The sequence below is a fragment of the Lepidochelys olivacea genome (assembly GCF_965140295.1).
Source record: "Lepidochelys olivacea isolate rLepOli2 genome assembly, chromosome: 2".
Lineage (NCBI taxonomy): Eukaryota > Metazoa > Chordata > Testudines > Cheloniidae > Lepidochelys > Lepidochelys olivacea.
This window is the reverse complement of record NC_140412.1, coordinates 218,525,039-218,550,235: the sequence shown is the minus strand read 5'-3', so window position 1 is coordinate 218,550,235 and position 25,197 is coordinate 218,525,039. Positions and strand designations below refer to the sequence as shown.

The following is a 25,197-nucleotide window of genomic DNA, read 5'->3' as shown; positions in this document are numbered from 1 at the left end:
CAGTTGGGTGATGTGGGGCCTGCAGAATGAGAAGAGCCACAGCTGTAGGCAGCACATAGGGAGATGCATGTGTGGTGTCACATAGGTGCAAGCTGCCACGTGGCCAAGGAGGCAGAGAAAGAGTGCACTGTCGAGTGCAGGTTGAGGCTCAGCATCTTCATGAGGGTGGAAAAGTGGTCTGCCAGTAGGAAGGCTTGCACTGAGACACAATACAGGCACGTTCTGATTAAGTGGATCATCTGCATCAGGAGGAGCATGGATTTTGCCTCATTGACACAGGCGCCCAGCGAGGTGAGAAGTGAGTGGAGGGCTGCAACTGCTGTTGTCCTCTCGGTGAGGGACGGACCCATCTGCAGCCAATAGTCCAGGTAGGGGAATACAAAGTGCCCATGCTGGCTGCTATGACCACAAAGACCTTGGGTGCTGTGGTGAAGCCTAATGGAAGGACCCTGAATTGATAGTGACTGTTGCCTGCATGGAAGCAGAGGACTTTGCGGTGGGCTGGAAGGCTGTCAACATGGAAATATGGGTCTTTCATGTCGAGGGCTGCAAGCCATGCCCTGGGGGGAGGAAGGGAAGGATGAAAGTGAGCATCACCATACAGAACTTGGTCTTTCTGATGAAGAAAAGCAGAGTAGCAGTAAGAGTAAGAAGAGATCAAGGATTTGGCAGAGGCCCCCGTCCTTCTTTGGGATGAGAAAGTATAGGCAGTAGAAGCCCCTGTCAATGATAGCACCCTTCCCGAGGAAGGTGTCTGCCTCATGTTGAAGAAGGGTGTCATGGGTAGGGCTTCCCAGAGAGAACTGGTGGGAGTCCTGGTGAGATGGGAAAGGGAGGAATTCTATCGAGTAGCCATGTTGTACAATGTCTAATTCCCAGTGATCAATAGTGATCTTGCCCCAATGGTGGGTAAATAGGGCAAGACGGGCCCAAATGTGTCACAGGGGGCCACAGACCATGACATGGGGGGGAGGGGGTGTTGCAGCTCTTGATTATTGCATCAAAATTGGGCCTTCTGCTCGTGGCAAACACGGCAGTGGCTGATGGCCATGGGTGCTGGGATTGGGGGCATCAGTGGGCTGGCTCCTAGTAGGTGGGGGTGTGGCTGGAACTGTGGCTTTGGTTGGCATCTATTTTCATGGAGAACAGTTTGTCCTCATCGAAGAGGAGGTCTTGGGTGGTAGATTGGACCTCTCTAGGAAATTTGGATGACTGGAGCCCCACTTCATCTCTCATCGCTACCCCCACGGCCAGGGAGTGGGAGGACCTGTCCTCCTCATCTACCACAGCCTGGAGGCAGCCCTCATCCAGCAGGGCCTCGAACCACTGGTGCTTGTCCTGTGGGACATCCTTCAAGAGCTCTGCCAGCTTGGCATAATTGTTAAAATCATATTTCGCCAGCACAGCTAGATAATTGGAGGTGTGCGGACGAAAAGAATTTGGGGCCTATGAGGTGGGGCCACCTTATCTGGGAGGACAAGTGGAAGTGGAGGAGTGGTGGTGTGCCCATTACATGGCCGTGTGCATGACCAGCGAAGGTGAGGGGTGTATTGGAGGGAGTGGGAGAACAGAAAGTCAGCCTCCTTTGCCAGCATGAATTACCTGCATTCCACCCTCTTGGACGTAGGGGTATAGGATGCCAGTGTGTGCCACACTGGTTGTGTGGGTGCAGAATGGTCTTGTGAACAGGCAGAGCTATATGTGTCGGTCCTGAGGTTGGAGAATGTGCAGTGACTGGTCAGGTTAGTCCTGGACCTCCTCCAGGGGAATGCCCAAGTCAAATGCTGTAGCAACTCCTGGGGCTGTTGGAGTGAGAGGGTTCGTGGGATAAGGGCCTCTTCTGGAGAGGAAGAGGCTGCTCTCTGTTCTGGTGGTCTGTTCTGGTGCCGGGTCAAACTTTGGATCCTCCTTGGGTCTGAGGCAATCTGTGCTGGCAGAAGGACGGGGTGGGCTCATATGAGGCCACAGATGGTGGGTACAGCTGGCGATAAGGGTCCAACACAGGGTAGTGGTGCCATGAGGTGGGATCCTGATGGTACTGTGGGTCCCAAGGACAGAGGTACCGCCCTGGCAGGCCCGGAGCATAGTGCATCAGGAAAGTGGGCACACCCAGGAGTCCGCACTATGCTGGCAGACCAGGGAGGAGGATGCTCTTCAACTGAGAAGCCCTCAGAGTCTGAAGCAGCCTATGGAAGTGGTGGAGCTGTCAGTGCAGGCAGTACCGTGACTGCTGGAGACAGGTCACAACTGAGGAGGAGCGGCTCAGCCACTGGTGTAGGTGGCCATGGGGCTGAGAGAAGTGGCAAGGGTGAGTACAGCAGTTTGAGGTAGGGACCAGTGGATCTGTCCGGCCCAGTGTCCAAGGCATATCCTGTTGTCTGCTGAATCCTGCCATGGCTGAGGAGCGTGCACCGGCAGGCTATCATGACCCTCAGTCATCATGGTGCTGGTGGGTTTCACTTCCGCTTCGCCTTGCTCTTGTCTTAGGGGGTGGCCCTGTGGGGTCATTGTATGACATCTCATGCAACCCAGCCTGGCTTGGGAAAGGAATGCGATGCGTCATGGCAGTCTGCAACAGGGACCTGCTGAGGTGTTCATGAGAGTGCTTGCAGTTCTCTTTGTGCGCCTTCTCATGTCTCAGTGGTGTTGACTGATCTGGGTGTGAAGCTGAGGGCGGAGTGCTCACCACTCATGAGGGCTGGTGCACAATCGGCACTGATTGTCCAGGATCAGACTTTCCACAAGGCTGAAGTGCCTCCACCATGAGGCATGTGTGGAGGTGCAGAAGTCAAGCATCATGGGTCCTTGATGGGAAGGACTTGCAGATATCACAATGGACGACAAGGTCTCTACTGTCTAGGCGAGATGCACAACACATGTGCTCTTCGCTCACAAAGAATGAGCAAGGGCATGAGGTGCAGTTCTTAAACCCTAGGAGGTGAGGCATAACCCCCTGAAGGGGATGGGGAGGCCCCGTATGCGGCTACTATATAACTAACTTCTTTACAGAAGTAAGAAGCAGCAACAGAACTATCTATCTACAACGGATTGTCATTCTCGTAGCGGCTATGAGCCTGAAGAGAGGATTCTGACTCCGACCATGAAGTAAGAGGGAACTGAGGGCATGTCGCTTCCCATGGCCTCTTAATACCTTCCATGGAGCATGTGGTGACATAAAATGCCATGCGGGTCAACGGACACTGCTGCTGAAAAACTTCCAGCTCCGGTGTATGGTGTGCATGCGCACCCGCATTTGGAATACAAATAGGGACCCTCGCTTGAAGAATAACTGGTGTTTCAACATTTCAGAAAGAAATATTTGCTAAGTATCACATTTTGAATATCAGGTAGTCCTTCTGAGAGTGGCACTGCAGCAAAGGGCTCTTGTACCAGTAATGGTAAGCTCAGATTCATTCACCAGTGTATCTGATTGAGAACCAAAGAAAGGAATCATCCCAAAGGTCCCTTATTTGCCTTGAAATCACCTAGCTGCTACAAAATATGAAATGACCTGCAATTTCTATGAGAAAATTTCTGATTGGCTGATTGGAGAAGGCTCTGCAGACAAACAGGACTACAGTCATTGCTTGAGCAAGGAGTCTGCCAAAAAGACAATAAAGCAAGGTGTTTGCAAAAGGACAGTTAGGTTAGATACTTCTCCTAATATCAACTTGGTTATGGTCTTTTGGCTTGTGAGGACAAAAAAAGATTTTCCAAAGCATGTGTATTGCATCTGTAAATGGTTTTGGAGGGATATTTTAGGTATTGTTAATTTTCTGTGCATTGTGACTGTTGCTATTGAGAAGAAAAAAACAGAGAAAGTTCTGATGATGAGGAGAGAGTTAAAATAAGGACCAGGAGGGTTGCAACAACGAGGTGAGGGGACCATAGACTTATCTGCAGAGCTCTCATAGGAAGCAAAAAAGTCCTTTAAAGGAGAAAAAAGCTTCAGAATGATTGTGTAGGTTCTTTTCTAATGCATCCCCAGCATAATATCGCCTACAAAATATACTGATTTATGTTTATAATCAAACCTGCTCTTACCTGCATGGTCTTTCAAAGGAAATCTTCTTCAGGATCATCATGTACCTTGGTTTCAAACTGAATTACAAGTTACAGTGTTGCTTACAAATTCAGATGGAGTAAGTAGCTTCCTATCTATGAAATGCATTAACACGTCTTTGGGCTTGTCTATGTGGTGCATTAGTCTGCAGAGGGATGTAAAATTTAGTGCACACTAACTGGCCTGCGTGGACCCTGTTGCTGCACACTAAAAGTTCCTCAGTGCACATAAGTATCATTTTGTTTCAAACAGTTTAAAGTGCACTAAGGAACTTTTACTGGGCACACCAGTCGGGTTAACACAGGCCAGTTAGTGTGCACGAGAATGTACACACCTTTAATGCAAACTAATGCACTGTGTGTCATGGTGGTTTCACCAGTTGTTTAAAGTGGAGGCATGTTAGAACACTGAAAATGGGAGCACAGCTCTTTCTACTATGAACAGAATACACACTGAGGAATAGTGTCAGTGCAACATTATGGCAATTTTATTAAATAAAAAAATATGCTGGGTTTTTTATTTTATAGAGTACGTAGTGTAGCTAGCAACACATCCTGGTTTTGACCAATCCTATGTATGTACAGGACTGAATTTTAAAAAATGGTCTTTGATTTTGCAAAACTATTTCACTGCAATTTGAAACTAAGCAGACAGACACCAGAGAGGGATTATCTAAAGTTCAGTGAGGGCCTAACTCAACTCCCATTGAAGTTTTACCAAGTTTTTACTCCTCCATGCAAGCATTTTTTTTAAAGCCCTTTTAAAAAGTAGGTCTGTAATGCTGGAGGCAGGTATATTCTGAACCGGTGTTTAAAAATATACCTCAGAAATGGTCATTAAAAAAAATTTGAACTTTTTTGAGGAACATACAGACAGTCTCCAGAAAACTTCAATCTCTCTTCTTTCTAGCAAATCCACTACAGATTTCTAGGGTTTAGAAAAGACTGGGATTATTTTGGCCATCATGCATTCATCAACCACTCTGCACATGACAAAGTAATCCATTATGTTGTGGGGTTGTTTTTTTGGTCCTTTACACAACATAGTGCCAGATCCAGTGAAATCAATGGGAGTCTTTTAGTGGAAGTTGGATCCACCCCAATATTTTTATAAATGACTTTTCCATTGATACTTCTTTTGACCAATCAAGTTTTGAGATCAGGAGAGGAGCAGCAGAATTTGAAATTATAATATAAACTATCTATTCATACTCAGAGTATGTCTACACTACCCGCCGGCTCGGCGGTCAGCGATCGATCCAGCGGGGATAGATTTATCGTGTCTAGTCTAGACGCGATAAATCGACCCTCCGAGTGCTCTCCTGTCGACTCCTGTACTGCACTACTGAGAGAGGCGCAGGCGGAGTCGACAGGGGAGTGGCAGCAGCCAACTCGCCATGGTGAAGACACCATGGTAAGTCGATCTAAGTACATTGACTTCAGCTACGTTATTCATGTGGCTGAAGTTGCATAACTTAGATCGATTCCCACCCCCTTCCCCCATCGCTAGTGTAGACCAGGGCTCAGAGAAGTCCTGACACTCCAGTTCTTTCTTGAGTTATTGCACAGTTTTGCCTAAGTAAGGACTGCAGGAATGGGCCTAGATGTCTGATTTTGTGAGGGTAAACAATTTCTTCTCTTTTAAAGGAATAGCTTTGCAGTTTACTCTCAAGTAAAAATAATATTTCAAAGATGGCAGTATTTTAGGGATATGGACTTTTATTAGCATCTCCCTCCACCATAGCCAAAATCATTTAATAACAGACACGTGAAAATGATTGTGTTTAAATTTATTGTCAGCAATACATCAGTTACGTAAAAATAACCCATATGAAAATGTAAGTCTTGTTACATTTTCACATGCCATCTATATTAACTGAATAAAGCTTAGTGACAATATACACAAATTTGCAGTAGTTGTACGTAAACATTTTGTGCATTAAAAAAGAATATACATAATTTAAAAAATAAAAATGCATTACACAATTTACAAATTAACATTAACCAAAAAAAAAAGTAAACATTCCTCAGACAGCTGCCTCCTTATTCTACAAAATAAATATTCAAGTAAATTAAGTTAGGCAAAATAAACTCTTAACTTTGGGTGAGCACGATTTACATAAAGGTAAAAGACAGATTTCAGTTTCATCCAAGGTATATTTTACAGTGATTTATACAGAGTATTTAAGTGGGTCTTTCAGATTGTTAAAATGGACTTTATTACACTTTGGTGGCAGAAAGGGAATTTTAAAATGGGTGCATTATAGCAAACATACAGAATCTTGTGCAGTATCAGCAAAGCTTTGAAAAGAAAGTGCTCCAGGACTCAAAGCAGACACAGTAATCTAGAAACTACAGATTTTTTAAAGGAAATTACAAACCACCACACCAACAAGAAAATATCTACTCAGCTATTTTCTGAATGGCTTAGAGACACTTGATCACTGGAAACATTACTTTCACACACTAACAAACTACAGTAGTGGCTGCTTTAGGCACTGGATTTGTAGAAGCACTCTGGTTTTTAAAGCAAATTACTCTTCATTCTTTATGAAACTTGCGGGGTTTTTTTTAACTGTTTCATACTTACAGGGCTTGACCACCTTTTGTAACTTTTAGATTTACAGACTTACAACTCTCCTCATATCCTAAAAATCTTTTTAAAGAATGCCTTTCTTCATAAAGAAAGAATAGGCTATTCTGGCTCCAGTTTTACAAAACACAGAATTTAATACAATTGCAGATCTGTACCAGCTCTTGATTTTCTTTTCTCATGAAATACTTGTATGGATTGTAAAAGCCAAACACCCATTCTTTGTCTGCATTTTAGCAATAGTAATTTTACATGGGGAACAACAGATGATAGCAAAGCTTTAATTGGAAGTAAATTGTGAAATTTTGGGTGTTCAGGTTCACACAGGCTTCATGGCGAGCGCTACAGCGGAGCTCCTGCTAAAAGACTAGCCAGTGTAATTAACAGTGGTAACTTCTTGCCAATTTAAGAACCGTCCTCACTTATCCGCACGGACAGAGATGTTCGCCCGAAACAACTCAACACCCAGAAATGGGCTTCCAAAGGTAATTAATTCATCCATGACCAAGTTTCAACGTCATATTTTTAAAGTTTTATTTGCAATTTGGTAACTTTCCCACCGTTCATTTTTTTTTGTCTGTCTGATAAAGTAAGAACTCACTTTTTATTGTTTCTCACTGAAACACTTCAAAGAACTTAACTTTGTACATATTTTTTTTTTGCCCTCAGTCTGTATGAAATGATATAAGATTAAAGCCTCAATCTTGCAACTTGTTGTATGTAAGTGAACTGCTGCCACAGCAAGGAGCCATATAGAGTTCTGTGGAGTGTTGGGCTGGTCTGGCAGTCCGCCAACAAGTTGCAGGATTGGGGTGTAAGGTGTGAAATGGAACCTGAACAAATGCCTATTGCTAATTGACACACACATTTGTTCTTGTCTTCTTATCTATGCATTAGGAAAAGATCAATATCATAGCGTGATATCAAAACACTGGTATTACCATATTCTACTTTTGATTTTTGAACAAAACACACTGATTTCAATGACAATTTGACAATGGAATCAGGACTCATGCCGCCCAGTGATTTCAGTGGATACATGAGCCAGCCCAAAGTTGGCAAAGTGTATAGTTTTACTGGCTGTACAAAAACTGGTGCTTGGGAATGGTGCACAGGAATGGTGGAGGTTAGTAAAAGACCTGAGACACTAATACTGAACTTTACACAACAAGTTTTTTGAAAGGTTTTGTGATAAAGTCTTGTCATTATATTGCTTGGTAATAGCACAGTCATTTTTCTTTTTCTTTTAGGCGACATTTCTAGAAGCCATTCTGGTAGAGTAAGCCCTCTCAGGTCATGAGTCATGTCTGTGACAGGTGTAGATACAATGGTAGCACAACATGCTTCATTGGGGAAGCATAACAATGAAAGCTATAGGGATGGACGAGGTTAACATGTAAAGAAAGGAGTGGCAATGAACTGTTATACTACCAGAGTTAAGAAAAAGTTATCTGACTGTTTAGTGAGGCAAATATTTTGATATCCTTCTTTAACCAGTACTTTTAAGACTTTAGCTGAATGATTAAAGGTAAAGATTACATCCAGTTATCCTAACTAAAGGGAAAGTTTTACATTGGCAGCTACAATGGCAATTATTTTGCTTGGGAGAGGAAAAATACGCAACAAACTTTCTTCATTTAGCTGAACAAATAATCAGAATATTTCACTCAAGATGAGAGGGCAACCACTTTTCTTTCTTTTTTTTTAAACAAAGTTAACAAATATAAAAAATCTAGTCATAAACAGCCTTCAAAGTACAATTAGAAACCAACTGGAGAATCTACATTTGTATAAGTAGATGGGCAAGAAACTAGACACTTATATTACTGCCACGATATAGACTACAAAATGGCGGCTGTGATGAGAAACAGTGTATACAGTACATGTATTAGCTGATTCCATCCAGTCACAGTCCAAGCTGAACTCTACTCTCTTCAGGATTCAAGAACTGAAATGCCTGCTTGACGCTCCTGGCACAAGATGCATCATCATTCTTTTTGAAAAGAGGCAGTTTCTATGGCAATACTAGTTAAGTGCATATCATGCTGCACTAATATAGTGCAAAAATTTGCCTAACATGTAGCAAAAAAGATGCAGGCAACAGTTTGAGAGTTAGAGAAAGTAGAAACATATTGTAACATTTACACCAGGTATTCATTTTTCCAGACAGTAACCACTATAAAATACTGAATCTGAGGATGTTTCCTTCCTAGATACTTGTGTATATGAAGCTTTGATACTTTGGAGTGATAATAGAACAGTCTTGCAAGAGAATCTTTGCTCTCTGAAATGCAGGTTAACACAAGCTACACAATTTCCAAGATGCTGAACTTGTCCAATCTTCTCAGTTAACAGCTTATTAAGCACTAAAATGCTGTTTAACAAGTATATAATTTGACAGAATAATACATATGCTTCAACTGAGTATATATGTTATGCTTGAATATAAAGAGTTATAGACAGCTTGGTACAAACTCTTCATGCTCAGTGATTATACATGGTTAATTGTGAAGGTAAGTCTGGCGTCAGGGCTCTCAACTGTGAATATTAAATGAGCCACAGTGGTCTGGAGACTGAGGTGGTTTTGACAGTTTCAAAAAAACACATTAATGTTTTCAATCTGCCAGAATTCTCTGTGCTCATGGCTTAGAATAAAGCAATAATGCCTTGAATATCCATGGGCATTATGAAAGCCATTCTTCTTTGTTTTATGGTGCAGTTCTTAAAAAACAAAACAAAAACAAAAACCGCCTAAAATCCTCTCTGTAGCATGCCCCTGTGCCTTTGGACACCCTCTGATTTCAACACAGTAATGTAGAATCCAGTTGCTGCAGTGGAAAGTTATATTTTACATATCTGCATCTCCATCATAAGCCAATGTTAAAGGTTTCAGCCGATTGTTCTGCCTTCTCTGGGGTTTCTTTGGCTTTTTGCTGAAACAATTAATAAAGTTATTAGAAAATAAATTCAGCTTTAAAAATGAACCTCTCTCTGTAAATGAAAATCTAACGTGGTATAGTAATTATTTATAAACTGGATGGATTGTTTGTCGGTAAAATCTAAGTGTATAAATCCTCAATTTCAGCTGAAATAACTCCTTAAACATCCAAAAGTCACAGTCTCTTTAAATACCAATTTTTCAGTGAGAGGCAGAGTATTTGAATCGAGATTCGATTTTGGTTCTGATATATGACTGTACCAAAACATGAATGTGGTGGGAAGTTTTGCTTTCTGTGCAATGTGTTGGCTGCATCAAAACCACAACCAGGCTCCCTCCAGTTGTAGATGTGATCTGGAACCTAAATATTTTAATCTCCCCTGAAATTTTAAGGGGTTCAGATTAGAGGTTCTGGCCCATCGCTGGTGGTATTCTTTCATCATTAACTTGATGATCTGAATAGGGTGCCTGAAATTAATCATTTACATCACATTATTGAGTTAAATACCTGTTGCTGTGGCACACTATCTTCAACAAGAACTTTTTGACTAGTGCATCTTGGTACGTCCTCCAAAATACATATACTGGCAGCAGCAAATAGATTAATTCTAAATGGTATCATCAGACAGGAAATGCCTATACTGGATGGATACTGACTCTCTAGTTACCTTTAATTCAGTAGTGTTTTAAATCTACTTGGCACAGGTGTAAATATCTAAAATGCACAAACAAAACATACTTGATTCTCCGGAACTGGTAATATTAGATTAATATACGTAAATCCTAATTGTTAGCTTCACTTGGGGCAGGGCATGAAGCTATATTTAAACCACTCTAGTACCACTCCATCCCAGCTCTGAAGTTCAATTTGGAGTTGCCTGAGGGCTATGCAAAGTTGCTTCATCTACCTATGTCCCCAAAAGGAGCAATTTCAGTGGTTAGGAATTGTTTGTGTTCCAGCCAAACACACGTTTCCCTGGCCATGTCACCTTCACCACCAGTGGGATTGCACAGAAGCTGCTATATTGGTCCTAACCAAACCCAGTGATTCCCCTACTGCAGAAATCCTCAGGCAACTAGATTTGCACTAGTCTTGGCACAAAGTAACCACAGAGGCTAAGATCTGGCCCACAGCATGTAGAATAAATGTACAGACACATTATACCTCAGGCTCCTGATAAGTTGCTATGTCAATATTTGGTCACAAAATTTGGGCACCCCGATATACCTCTTGGACCATTCATAGGGAACAAACATTAAATTAGCCTTACCTAGCCACTTTTTTGGGGGGGGTGGAGGGTTGTTACACCTCCAAAAACACAGCTCCTGGGGTATTATTCTGGGTGATAATACAGTAATACTTAATGGAGACAAACTGAAAGGCAGTTGCATTGGAGACATTAAATGCACACAACTACTAAAGACATCTTTAACGTGGCTCATATTTCTAAAACAATATTTTTCAGGCCTCAAGAAAGTTGTTAATCCACTGAAAAAGTATACAGAAGTAGCAACTGCCAGTAAGCTTATTTTGGGCAAAAGCATATGCACACCAAACTCTGAAGACTGTATACTCGATGTAGTTCCCATAGCTGAATCTGAGTCAGTGAAATGCTCAATACACAGTCCATATTCCACGTGTTCATTTAGGAATAATTAAAGAACTCACCAGGCTAGATAGATCATAGAAACAATAAAGATGAGTAAAACAAATGCACCAGCAGCTACGCCATAAACCCAGGTCTTCAGCTTCCCATCTAAAAGGAATGAATGTTAGTCATTAGTTTACAGGTTAGTCTTGTTGCATTGCAGGTTTGAATAGCAATAATTATTGTCTGCACAAGCAGCATTGAAGCCTAATATGTACAGGTGTTATTAGATTACTCAGTTACAGGTTTGGTTAAAAACACTCTCAAGATGACAAGGCTGAACATTAAAGCAGTTTTGGTTTGATTTACGAGTGAGCACTGCAAGTTGTGAGCAGGCCAGCCACCCAAAAAGCCCACAGTCTTGTTTGCAGTCATGCTGTACTTTTCAATAGGCTGCCTGCTTATCAGGACAGAGCAGGTGGACATGGGAGAAACTAGGTGATGTGAACCTACTCAACTGCGATCACAGACAAACTACCACCCTGTATTAGTTGGTAAGGGGTAATCCTGGAGAGTGAGTGTGATTTTAAGTGTTGTACTCCTCACTCAGGAGAAATGGAAAACACTTTTTAAGTGCAACTTTTATTTTGGCAAAATAATCTATATGTTCTCATTTTCACATGATTTTTTCTCTTTTTAGATAGCTTTAGTGACCAGTCTAGTGTCTGATATACTCCTTATTTTGTCTTGAGTACAACAGTTCTCCTTGCTGCACACCTAGACAATGATCTTCTGCTTCCTTCCTCTTTAATTGCATTGTTGGAACATCTTCCTTCCCCCCACCCCTCCAAACTTATTGTTGGCCTGTAGTCTAAACAAAAGTAGAATTACAGTCTGCTGTTATCAAGGATCTTATATCTCCACAGCTCGGTTTTAAATGCCTATAGTTACAAGACATATCACCTCCTATTTTCCCCTGATGTCAGACAGGCTCTAACAGACCCAACTGAACACCCTACTCTTCGGTGGAGAAAGTGGGAAAAAGCTGCTCTAACTCTCTGGTGGGTTTTGGCTGAATGCTCTGAAAAATCCTTTCATAATCTGGGGTTCCCTGCTGTAGATCGGAAGTGTTCATAATGCACTGTCCCTATTTGACTTTGGGGAAACTTTGCAACTCCTGAAATATGAAGATGGAAGCTAACGCGGCAAAGATTCCGCGACCTGCTGAGCCCCAAGATGGATTTCAGAAAAGGTCAGAGAGAAGGACTTACTTATTCACATGTCCTTTTTAAAAATAGGTTTGGGTTTGAACTGGTTTGACATTGAACTAGCTCAGAAAAAATACATCCCACCTGCCCCTAAAGCGAATCTAATATTTGAAAACAAATTCTTATGCAGTAGGCTGACTAGAACATATATACCAACGTGAATTTTCTTGTCAATGCACATGTGATACCTCCCACTCACATTTGTGTGAATTATTTTTCACACAAGGGGTCAAATTGTGCCTTGACTATACCATATACATCTCCAGTACTGTCAGTAGGATGGTAGAGAGTGTAATATGTGTTAGGGCAAAATATGCCCATGGAGGGTAGAACAAACCATACTCTATTCTTGTGGTGGTGTTTTCAATATCATACCAAGCAAGTACTGGTGAAATTGTGAGCTTCAAGCCAACCCTTTATAGTAGCCATTCTTCTTTGTTTTATGGTGCAGTTCTTAAAAAACAAAACAAAAACCGCCTTTATAGTACTTTGATAACTTTGCAGAACCAAAAAGCTATTTCAGTGAAGGTTACAGTGGAGCTTTTGACAGCGTATTAACGATAAATGTATTCACACAGAGTTTGCTTCCTAAACTTCCCAGTAGCTTTCTCTGAGGCTGCACAGGTAGGTACGCAGGTTTTATACTATCTAACAACCCAGGGGCTGGCAGTCATGCAGACTACTTGATTTAGACTAATTAATAGAAAAACATTTTCGCTGGATTAATGTAATGGAGCTAATAACACTTAATAACCTGAAGCAATGAAACAACTGATCCATTAAAGATGGACTGAGGCAGTAGATTTGCCCTGACTTATCCAATATTGGATGTGATAGCAATTCAGATTTCATTATGATTAAAGTGCTCAGTGTCTTCCTTACAGGGTTATTTATATTCAGCAAGGTGGTGGTGGGTTTTGGGGTGGAGGGCGGTAGTGTGGGGCAGGGGGGGATCATTTACAGTTGCTGATGTTTTGTTAATCTACAGCTAAAGCCAAAGTTCAAGTTGTATAATGTTATCTGGAAATTTGCAATAAACTGTCTAATATGATTCTTACAGAACTAGGCAGGGTAATTTTTAGAGATGGGAGTACTGGTTTGGATAAAATAAGAATGATCTAAATGTTCAACCAAAATTAGAACTGAATCAAGTAAACCTGAACCTTATTCAGAATTTAAAACATTGCCTTGCTTTTTACTTTTGCTCCCACCTTCCTGGTTTTCACCAAAAGTGGAATTACTGAAACAACAGAGACTGTTTCTGTACTATTCATGTTTCTCTTGTGGTAACTGGTATTTCCATTTTAGCTGAAATCAGGAAGTACTGAAAATTTTGTAAGATCCTGATCTTACAAAACTTCCAATTCAATTCTTAGACCAAACAGATACAGTTGAACTAGGGATGAACATCCACGTTTCTAGTTGTTTATTTGAATGGAATTTTCTCTCACTTTGGGGTAATAATAGCTATTAGTTGAGATTTTAGGTCAGGTCAGTTGGAGTGGAGTGGGTAGCCACATCAAAGAATTTCACCAAACTTACTTTAGAATTACAGGGAATGAGGTAGCATGTAAGAAATATGAGATACTTGCTTAGGGAAGCATGGTGTTTTGATTAAAGTTCTTTTCATGTTGGATCAGTACTTAAAAGTACCGATACTTTGGGGCAGGGATGATATTTTTGTTCTGTTTGTACAGTGCCTAGCACAATGGGGTCTTGGTCCATGACTGGGGCTACTTGGTACTACCACAATACAAACAACAACTATTGTGTAGCTCTACTAACATCAGGCTAGAAATGTAGTTGCATCAGATCAAGACAATCTGTTCATCCAAGACGTTTCTATAGTTCTCATCACTGGAGCATTTAAGTGGTGATGCAGATACTTCTAGCTGAGATGTTTGAGTTTTATAAGTGTAATAAAACTTCCAGATGAAAACCTGACCTGCTAAAATGTTTACATCTTCTACAAACCACAACCACACCAGTGGTATCAGTGGGGAAAAAAGGCATCCAGGTCCTTGTAGTCCTTAGAGAGTGTTCTGACCTCCTGAGTTATCTCAGTCATATTTTTAACCCCGATTGCTTAATCGGATATCCAGTAAGTGCTGCGAACTATGACTACTTCCCAGGCTTTTCACAGTATTTTCCCTCTACAGTATTTCCAGTTCTTCTCACTGGAAAATTTCAAACAAGAAGTATCAGGGAAGAAAATTCTATCCCTTCTGTAATATACAGTTTAATTAAATATGCTGATGCAGAAGCAGCAGCGAAGGGTGGGGTTACATATGTCTCTTCCTTTTTGTTCAATCCTTGCAGATGACTGCATTCTTAAATAAACATTTAATGACTTTTGGCATCAGAGCAGCTTAAATGCCAAATGCTGTTGCAGTACTTAGGATCACTAACTGCTCATGTAATGACTTCACCTGGCCCGAAAGGCTGCAGAAACCAGGTCCTTCCTCGTCCTGACTGGTTACTGGATGGCTGGGTGGGGTTCACAGCTCGACTGGTTTTCACATCTCCTTTTTTGTCCTCCATAGTGGGGATTACTACCACAGGGATGAGTGTGCACTCCTCGAGTGTGCCATCAGAGGACATTACTTCAGTGTACCCTTCTTCACAACCACACGTTCTAGTCTGTAGGGAACAAGTGTTTTACACTGTGTAGCAGAAACACACAGCTCTCTGAGCGCTTTAAATCATGACAACATTGATGACGGGAAGAGAAGATTGTTTTGATGAGCACTAGCCTGGAGGGCACCTCTGGATGTATTTGTGTGGCATCTCCTATTGAATCAAAGCAGTGCAGTTTACATATTTAATGGGAAGGATTAATGTTTTGAGGTTGATTTAAAAAATTTAACACTAGTGAGAGCTCTGAAAATGCTTCAATAATCTTGATTCTATTGTGCAAAATATCTTGAAAACTAATGAGGAGCTATGTTACTATTTTTCATATATAAAGGCTTTTAGCCTTCACTATTTTTGTGTTGTAGTGTACAGTAAGGGTACTGAAACAATGTTGTTCCAATGCAGTGACACATACCTCGCTACAGTAAGAATGGGATTGACTGCACGGTGGGTTACATGACCTGTCAGCATCTGGTTGGCGCATCACTAAACAGCCCCCTGTAGGATACAAAATCAGATTTTGACACAATAGCACCTCACCCCCACTGAAATTACTGACTTCAGCCATGAAATGGTACTTTCTTGCTTGTGTGAAAATTTTGTAAGATCCTGATCTTACAAGACTTCCAATTCAATTCTTAGACCAAACAGATACAGTTGAACTAGGGATGAACACCCAAGTTTCTAGATGTTTATTTGAATGGAATTTTCTCTCACTTTGGGGTAATAATAGCTATAATAATAGAAATAGTACTTTCAAGGAACTTCCTTGCTTGTGTGAATTTAGGATGATACTACTGTACCAAAGCAGGAGGAGGATGGCTTTCTTAGTCCTGCATGAATTCTTGTAGGCAGATTTATTTGTATTGATCTGCACTTTATAAGAAGGTGCTTGACATGCCAAATACTTTTATGTACCTTTTATGGATTGTTCAAGCCACAGTTAATGCTTGTGTGTGTGTTTGGGAGGGGCATTTTGTTTTTCAGGGGGTAATCATGTTCTTGCAGTCATGGCTCTAACTAGTACTTACATGACAGCCATGAGAAACATTATGTAATTTTTGTACAGGGTGCTTTATATGGGGAAAACATTAAAGCTCTTTTTTTCCCTCTGCATATTTTGTTTTTTTTCATTAATTTATCTAAAAGATTTATCTAATTCCTTCTGTCCTGGAAAAGAGGGCAGTGTACCAGTTTAAAATTTTTACATTTAGAGGCCACCCATTGTAACCTGCCTGCACTATGTCCCAAATCTCCTAAAGTAATTACACCCTTATATTGGTGTGAAATGATGATGAAATCCTGTTAAGTGACTATGGTCACTCTCACAGAAGATGCAGTTAGATGCAGTTATATAAAGCCAGGTGTTAACAGGAGGGCGGATGATGAATAAAGGAAACCCTGCCATAAGAAATGTTGCCCATCCATAGGGAATACAACTTTACACTCTGGTGTGTGTACCAGGCACACGCCTGCAAGCACCCATGTAACAAAGTATCAGTCATCCTGACAGCTGCAGAAGAAAAGAGCTGCCTCATCACCCATTTCAATTTGAGTTAATGAATCTGTGAAAACACCATCCTAAATGAACAACAAACAAACAACTATTCAGAACTATATTGTGACAGACTAAATAAAATCTGAGTAAATAAATACAAATGGAAATATAATTTACCATGCAATATTTCAATATATATGAATAAAAATAAATTATTTCAGACCCAACCAAACAATATGGCAGCTGCAAAGAAATACAGTACTCTCAGCAACAGGCTGACACTAAGCCACATTCTGTTCTTACAAGAACATATGCAATCCTACTGAAATCAAGGCCGAGGGCAATATCTGTATCTGAGGGCAGATTTGATCTCTTCATGCAGGGGTGGCAAACCTGAGCCTGAGAAGGAGCCAGAATTTACCAATGTACCTTGCCAAAGAGCCGCAGTAATACATCAGCAGCCCCCCACCAGCTCCCCGCTCCCGCCCTCAGCGCCTCCTGCCCACCAGCAGCGCCTCCCACTCCCTACCTGCACCTCCTGATCAGCTGTTTTGTGGCATGCAGGAGGCTCGGGGGGAGGAGCGAGGGCACGGCAGGGAGGGGGTGGAGTGGGGGCAGGGCCAGGGGTTGAGCAGTGAGCACCCCTTGGCGCCTGTAGCTCCAGCCCTGCAGTCAGTCACTATACAAGGAGCCGCATATTCACTTCTGAAGAGCCACAGGTGGTACTGGAGCCACAGGTTGGCCACCCCTGTCTTAATGAGGTCTGTGGATGGTACTGTAAAGCATACCCAACACTGTGAACATATATTTGGTGGGCCTAAAAGTTCCCTATCTGATCCTTAGTCTTCTGTGTTCAATACATAAGAGGCCATCTGAAGAAAGTACTTAAGCATGTCCTGAAGTCCCATTTGTCAACCAGACAAGTGCTTTGGCTCCGTCAGGGCCAGAAGCCCATATAAGATTTTAATTAGAGCTGGGTGGAGAAAAGTGACCCAGTTTTGGAGGACTTCTATATTTCCAAATTTGGAACAAAGCTTTCTAACTATAAGGATCATTAAGTATAGGACTAGGTTAGTAAGAGAGGTTATGGAATCCCTGGCAATGGAGGTTCTTAAGAACAGGTTAGACAAACAGCTGTCAGGGATGGTCTTAAGTCCTGCCTCAAAGCAGGGGGATGGCCTAGATGACCTCTCAAGGTCCCTTCTAGCCCTACATTTCTATGATAAAACCCCAAACATTTAGAAAATTTCTGTGAAAGGGAACACAGCCCTGGCCCTGGGGCAGTCCGCCCTGGATCATAAACCCTGGAAGCCCTGGGGCTCCTGACTCCAAGGCAGGCCAGCACGCAGACTACCCACAGTTGTTGACCCACAAGCCTGGGTGCTAAGCAGGTCAGCTGGTAGGAAATCATAATTAGCACCAGAATAAACCAAATCAAAAGAATAAGATGTGTCTCCCCACCCCCCTGCACAAGATTTCATTTACAACTTTACAGCTCCCAAATGGATTCAATTTTACAAAGCACTTTATAAGTATCCAAGGATATTAGCGGATGGCATAAATTAAGGAAAAATGTACATGACCAAATTACTGAGATTAAAAATTGTACGAGCCTAGTAGCTGCTAACACAATTTTGTATGGATTTGTAATATGCATACAGACTGGGTCTGCAATACCCAGTGTGAAGAGGATACATTTTAACATTTTTACAAATGCCAGTTAACACTTACAAAAGAGACTTGATGGCTCCAAAGGATTATTAAGCATTTTGTGGTGACAATACACGGATTAGAGTTCCAATGACATGACAGACAGTAACAGTGACTTCAGAGTCATTCAGATCTGTCATGTCAACAATCCATGGATTAAAGTTCCATTTGTATGCATTCAGTTGATTGATACTGATCATGTGCTTATGAAATCATATAAATAGTTAAAGAAATTAAGACTAAGTAAAGCTCGGAGTCTGATGTACCCACATAAAGAAAACAGACTACATTTTTCTTCAAGTCAGAGACCTCAGAACTTTCCTTAATTTACCCTTTTGTACCTGGCTATTACACCACAAATAGCAAAAGACACACAGTAATGTTTCTAATATTGCTTTAGCACCTTGGTGCAAAAGAATGAATTAAACTCATGAATTTAACTCACAGGCCTCATCTCAGATTCTTATTATTTTAACATCTTATAGACCATGAAGCTCTCTTTCTCCCTCTGTGCATGCACGCATACGTATATATATATATTAAACACACACAGATATATTGCATGCATACATGCTATACATATTTGTATAAAAAGATCTTTGTGTAATAGGGAAACCATTGAAATTTGAAATCCTAAAGCTTGTGGAGAAAAAACATTTTAGAAAAGTAGAATGTAAAATATTCAGGCTGCAGTGAGGACGGCATTATTTTATAGTTACCCTCTAGCAGTAGGTTTTGCATAGTGGCATCAGTCGAGTTTTGGAAAAAGGTCTTTCAAGTACTTCCAGCCATGGAATAATATGATGATTTGAAATAAAACTATGCCAAATAAAGATAATAAAATAGTAATAATACTGAATTTTTACTCTTTATTGTTACTGGAAAATATAATATCTGATAATTATTTGCAAATCCTTTTACAAGAGCAGCAATGTCTCCACTCCTTTTTATTTTTTCATGGCCTGATTTCTATGTAAGAAAAATAAAAATAATAGGTACCTGTAACATTTAAACCATCTGATCTTTGGCACCATACTGTCCGAGAAGATCCCTTCCATGGGCTAGCCATCCACTTGTATTCGTGACACTGACCATCTGCACATAAAGCATTGACACTAACAGAAATACTGTACAAAGCCCCGGGAAAATGCAGCGTTACTCAGCATAAACAGATATGTCTACCAGCAGATCAGACATGTAAATAAACCTACAATCCAGGGGAAAAACCCACTGTTTTATAATATGCAAATCTTATTTTTATGAAGTTTTGGAGACAGTTCAAACAAAACAATACATCAAATATGCTTCTGAAACTATTGTAACTTTGTTCTTCTTTCTGTTTGCATATTGAATAGCTCTCTCTATTGCAATAATTATATCTACAGAAGAAGTATCTAGCACTATAAAACTGTATTGGTTCTATTCTTGGATAATTTTTATTAATGCTAATGGGAGTTACATGAGTGCAAAGCAGAAATGGACTACAAACCTATGACTGTGTCCTGATTACTTAGGGCCACCGTATTGTCCTTGAACTGGGTGGACACAACTACTGTTCACTGCCCGCAGCAAGTTCTGCACACTTAGGATATGTCTACATTACAGCTGGAAGGTGTAAATTCCAGGAGTACATTTCTAGGTCGGACAGAGCTAGTGCAGGGATGCCTCCTGGAGCTGACATGTACATCTTCCAGCTCTTGTGTAGCCATGCCCTTAGTGTTTTTAAACACTCCATGCACATTTACTATAAATATTGTGCAAAGAGATTGACCCTTTTTAATCTATAGACCTGACGCTCCTTACATTTGTAAATATCTATGATGATTAACTGAAATAAAGCACTTGTGAGAAATGAGGAAATGACCCTAAGGACAGTTGAGCCCTAGCCTTTGTTTAAAGGAGAGGTCACTGGACTGGAAGTCAGGAGACCTTGTGTGTGAGCTTGACCAAAAGTTACTTCATCTCTCGGTGCCTCTGTTTCCTTTCTCACCCTTTGCCTATTTAGGCTGTGAGCTCTTTGATCCAGGGACTGTCTCTTACAATGTGTATGTACAGTATGTACAATAGGGTCCTATCTTTGGTGGGGCCTTTAGGGACTACTGTAGTAGAAATAGTCTTTAAATTAAATAGCAGCCCACAGTAATTATTTAAGTAGGGAACAAGCCATTATTTCTCTTTTAGATGCAACATCCAGTGGTAAGTAGGTGGAGGGTGGGAGTAACTAGTAGGTGGGTGGGGTGTGTGATTTTGCTTGCCCACTAAGGGTGACATATTATTTCTAAACTTGCAGCACCCACCAGTAGTAGTGACAGAAACCAAATAACTATTAGGACTCCATCAGTCATTTCAGGCTCTATCCTTCAATGTGCTCAGCACTCTGGCCCTGAGCCAGCTAAGCTTTTAAGAATGCGATTAACTCTAGCGCTCTCATTTGTACATGTCTATGGAGCGATACAAAGTTGTACTCTTACTCTAATGAAGTTGACAGGTTATTTCTGAAAAAGATGGTTGTATGGTTTAGGCACTGGACTGGAACACAGGAGTAGAGCTGGGCCAATAAAGGAAGGATACTTTCCTAAGTTCTTTGAGATGTGTGATTCCTATGGGTATTCACTGTGGGTGCACATGCGCTCCATGCATCCGAGACCAAAAAACTCTTCAATAGCAGTGTCTGTTGGTCTATGCCTTTATCCTTATACCTCCTTGTGCTCTGAAATGAGGGCATAAGGGGCATCATGGACTGACCATCCCTTTAGTCCCTACTCTACTCTACCACAAACAACATGAGGATGTGAGCAGAAGGGAAGGAAGGTGGGTTGTGGAATACCCATAGGGACCACACGTCTTGAAGAACTCCAGTTACTCTAAGGTAAGTATCCTCTCTTTGGTCCCTATGAATATTCACTGTGGGTCACTCTCAAGCAGTGCTCATTGAGGATGAGGGTGCAAGGAAGAGTCCTGCACCACAGATCACTGAACCAAAGGAAGCATCCTCTGCAGAAGCCTGAACCAGGGTATAATGTTTAGTGAAAGTGTGAATGGACCCCCAAGTCACTGCCCTGCAGATCTCCTCATAGGAATGCCAACAAGGCAGCTTGGACTATGGTTGAATGAATCCTGAAAATCTGACATGGAGGGGCTTCAATAAGTTCATAGCAAAGGAGGACACAATTGGAGAGGTTTGGGAAGAGGTCGCTTTCCTCCCCGTTTTCTCAGCTATGGATATTAAGAACCTCAGAGGATCCCAAAAGGGCCTACTCTGGTGCAAGTAGAAGGCTAGAACCCTGTATACATCCACGGAGTGTCACCGCTTGTCCTTCCTGTTATTATAGGCTTTGGGTAGATGATTAGGCAGGTGATCTGTTTAGTTCAGGTGAAGTTAAGAAGGAACCTTTGTGATGAAATTGGGATGCAACCTCAAGAATACTTTATGCCTATGAAACACCATGTAAGGAAGATTTGCCATAAAGGACCCAAGCTCACCCACTCTCCCAGTAGAGATTATTGCAGTTAGGAAGGCAACTTTCATAGACAAACATAGGAGGGAGCAAGAGGCGAAGGGCTCGAATGGCAGGTTCACAAGAGCTGATACCACCAAGTTTAGGTCCCAGATAGGAGCAAGTTTTAATAGCGGTGGGAATGTTCTGATAATGCCTTTTAGAAACTTCACTGCTGGAGATAGTGGAAAACCAAGCAGTTATCCACTGGAGGATGAAAGACATTAATAGCTGAAAAATGTACATGCCGTGAACGGATGGATAGGCCCAATTTCTTCAAGGAGAGAAGACAGCACAGGATAAGAGGGATCCCAGATTCCTTGTGGGGGTAAGTGATGTTGCTGACACCAAATGGAGAATTGCTTCCATTTGGCAGCAATACATATCCATGGAGAGAGTTTCCTGATATTATTAAGGATAAACTGGACCTCTTGTGAGCACAATCTCTCTAAATTCATTGTCCATCCAGAAACCAGGCTACCAGATGGAGGGACACCAGGTTGTGATGAACGGTCCTGCTTCTATTCTAACACAGGAGACCCAGATGTGCCACTCCCCCCGACCCATTTCTGCAAACACAGAGCTGCCCAGCTCGGAGGCTGCGTCTGGGGCTCCACTGACTCTGCAGCTGAATGCAGCACTATCAGTAGGGTAAAGCTGATGCTGGATGCACCATTCCAAGTTGCTTGTATCCTTGAAGAGTGAGGCAAATTTTGCTCCCCCTTATTTAAGTAATAAATTAGTCACATTGTCCAACCTGATTCAGAAGTGCATGGACTGGATGAAGGACAGCAATATCTTACATGCTTCGTGCACTGCCCAAACTTCAAGAAGACTGATATGTAGAGTAGACTCTTGTGGAGTCTACAAACCCTGAGCTGTATGGTCGTCCACATGTGCTCTCCATCCCATTAGGGAGGCATCCATAATGAGTGTCTTTGTGGGCAATGCAGGAATAAAGGCAACCCTATATAGACATTGTCCTTTGTTTCCCACCAGGTGAGTGACATCAGGACACTCTGCGGAAGTGTGACCTGTGTTTCCAGGAAGTTCCTGCTCAGAGCATAGACCATTCACAACAGTGCCTGGAGGCATGTAGGCGAAACTTTGTGAAGGGGGTGGTCACATGAGGCCATATAGCTTAGCAGGACCAGGCAGAACCAGACTGTTATCTGGGGGCTGAGTCAAATTGGGGGGATGAGGTCCCTCACTGGAAAGAATCTGTCTTGAGGTAAGCCAACTTTGGGTGTAATCATGTTCAGATTTGCACCAATAAATTCTAAAACTTCTAAAACTGGACTTTTTAGGATTTATCTGAAGTCCCAAGCAGTGAAAGAGGTTGAGTAAAGAGGTAACACTGCTGCCTGCACTTCCTGATACAACTGCCCTGTGAGGAGCCAATTGTCCAGATAGGAAATATTGGACTGCCTCGTTGACACAGGTATGCATGGACAGTACCTTCGTAAAAACCCTCAGGGCTGTCAAGAGACCAAAGGGAAGCACTCTGTGTTGCAAGTGCTTTAGGCCCATCGTAACCCACAGGAGTATCCTGTACACTGGGTGAAAGTCTATATGAAAATAGGCATCCTTCACAATGAGAGGTACACCAGTCAATTTCATTTAGGGAGGGGATTATTAGGGGCAATATAATTATCCTGTATCTTGAATGGTGAATGAAGACATTTAGCTGCCTGAGGATGGGTCTCCAGTCCCCCTTCTTTTGGGGATGAAGAAATATTTGGAGTAAAAGCCCTTCCTCTTGTGTTGAGGGGGTACAGGCTTCATTGCTGATACCTGGATTAGGGAGTCCACACTCTGTCTGAGAATCCTCTCATGGAACAGATGGGAAGGGAGGTTTGGAGAAGGAGCAACAAGGAATTTTATTTTACTGGTTCAAGATGATGTCTGAGACCCATTTGGCTGGTGTGATATGCTGCCAGCATTGGGAGGAAACAGGCCAGGTGGACACTGAAGTGGGGAAGGTACAGGGAGTGATGGTGCTCAAGTGCCCCATCAAAATGTCTTCTTGGATAGGACTGAAGAGGGGATGGTGGGGGTTCTGTTTGTCTTCTATGCTGCACCAATTGGTGCCTCTTAGGAGGCTCAGGGCTTGTCTTCACTGGCAAGTTTTGTTGCCAAAAACTGCCTTGTACTGACAAAACAGCAAGAGCGTATGCACTACAATGGAACTTTTCTTGTGAAAAACGCCCAGTTTTGGCGACAAAAAACTTCCACCTCTACGAGAGACTTTTGTCTTTTCCCCTCCCTTTATAGTCGACAAAGAGCCAGCGTTGACACTGCTGATTGTTTTGTTGACAGAACTGGCTCCTGCCAGGAACCCAAAATGCCTGCCCTGATTGCTCTGCTCAGTGGTTTGATCTCTGCTGCCCTGCAGGCATGCGCCCCTCCCCTTTCAAAGCTCCGGGAAGTATTTGTGTGCTGCTCCATCTGGGGAACAAAGAGAAAACTGGAATGCTCCTGTTTTGCCCGGTGCTAGGAACTCAGCAGCAGGCAGACGGCTGCTGCAGGGGGAGGGGGACGGACTGCTGTGCTGCTTTGCCCTTCCTCAGCAGGGAGAGCTCACGGAGCTCCTCAGGATGCTGCTCTCGGCAGCTGAGGGGGCTGTGGGAGAACTCGGAGAGAATCCCAAGATTTGCAGCGATCAGCTCTTCCTTCCCACAACACTGCACTGTGGGATACGTAGCCATGGTGCATTGCTCACCCTGTCGATGATAGTGTCCCCAATGTGGACACGATCTGTCGACAGAGAGAGCAAGTGTGAACACCCTTTGGCAATTTTTGTTTTGTCGCCTTTTGGGTGTTGACATAAGATCTGTCAACAAAACCTGGTAGTGTAGACAAGCCCTCATAGGCTTTCTGATGATAAAAGGCTAGAGGGTCAAGCAGTACCTATGAGGAAATGACCTAGAGTATTTCCTACAGGGTGCCAAGGTGTATATTCTGATGAGCAGAATTTCACAGCAGAGTCCTTGAAGCAGTGATCTGTTTCTCACTAAACAGGTTGTTTCCCTCAAAAGAGAGGTCTTCTACCTCCTTGGAGAATCCTGAAGACGGCAACCAAAAAGCTTGCCTTATAACCACCAAGGTTGTCAGGGAGCCGGTGCACTACATCAAGTGACATCTGGAGCGATGATCTGGCAACCAGTTTCCTTTCGTACAGGATTGCCTGGAATTGTGGCCTACATTTCTGTGGCAGTTTATCAGCTAATTCTGGCAGTTTATGCTAATTAATAAAATCATGTTTCAACATGAATGTCTGGTAATTGCTATGTGGAATAGTAGGCTGGCTGATGAAAAGTTCTTTCTGCTGAGGAGATCTAGTCTCTTTCCACCTTTATCTGAAGGGGTGGATCTAGGCTGAGGTAACCTGTTTCACTTGAGGACTTT

General features: G+C 42.2%; 1 protein-coding gene across 2 annotated transcripts in view; it reads right to left on the bottom strand.

Moving 5' to 3' along the window:
• Positions 1 to 5,924: 5,924 nt before the first annotated feature.
• THSD7A (thrombospondin type 1 domain containing 7A) overlaps positions 5,925 to 25,197 on the bottom strand; it is a 534,141-nt gene continuing 514,868 nt past the window's right edge. For both annotated transcript variants that reach the window (XM_084619828.1, XM_084619829.1), the window contains 5 exons: positions 19,292 to 19,387; positions 15,500 to 15,582; positions 14,880 to 15,090; positions 11,263 to 11,350; positions 5,925 to 9,588 (listed from right to left, as the gene is read on the bottom strand). In XM_084619828.1, the coding sequence (XP_084475954.1) occupies positions 9,504 to 9,588; positions 11,263 to 11,350; positions 14,880 to 15,090; positions 15,500 to 15,582; positions 19,292 to 19,387 (563 nt within the window). In that variant the 3' untranslated portion in view covers positions 5,925 to 9,503. The remainder of the gene's footprint in view (positions 9,589 to 11,262; positions 11,351 to 14,879; positions 15,091 to 15,499; positions 15,583 to 19,291; positions 19,388 to 25,197) is intronic.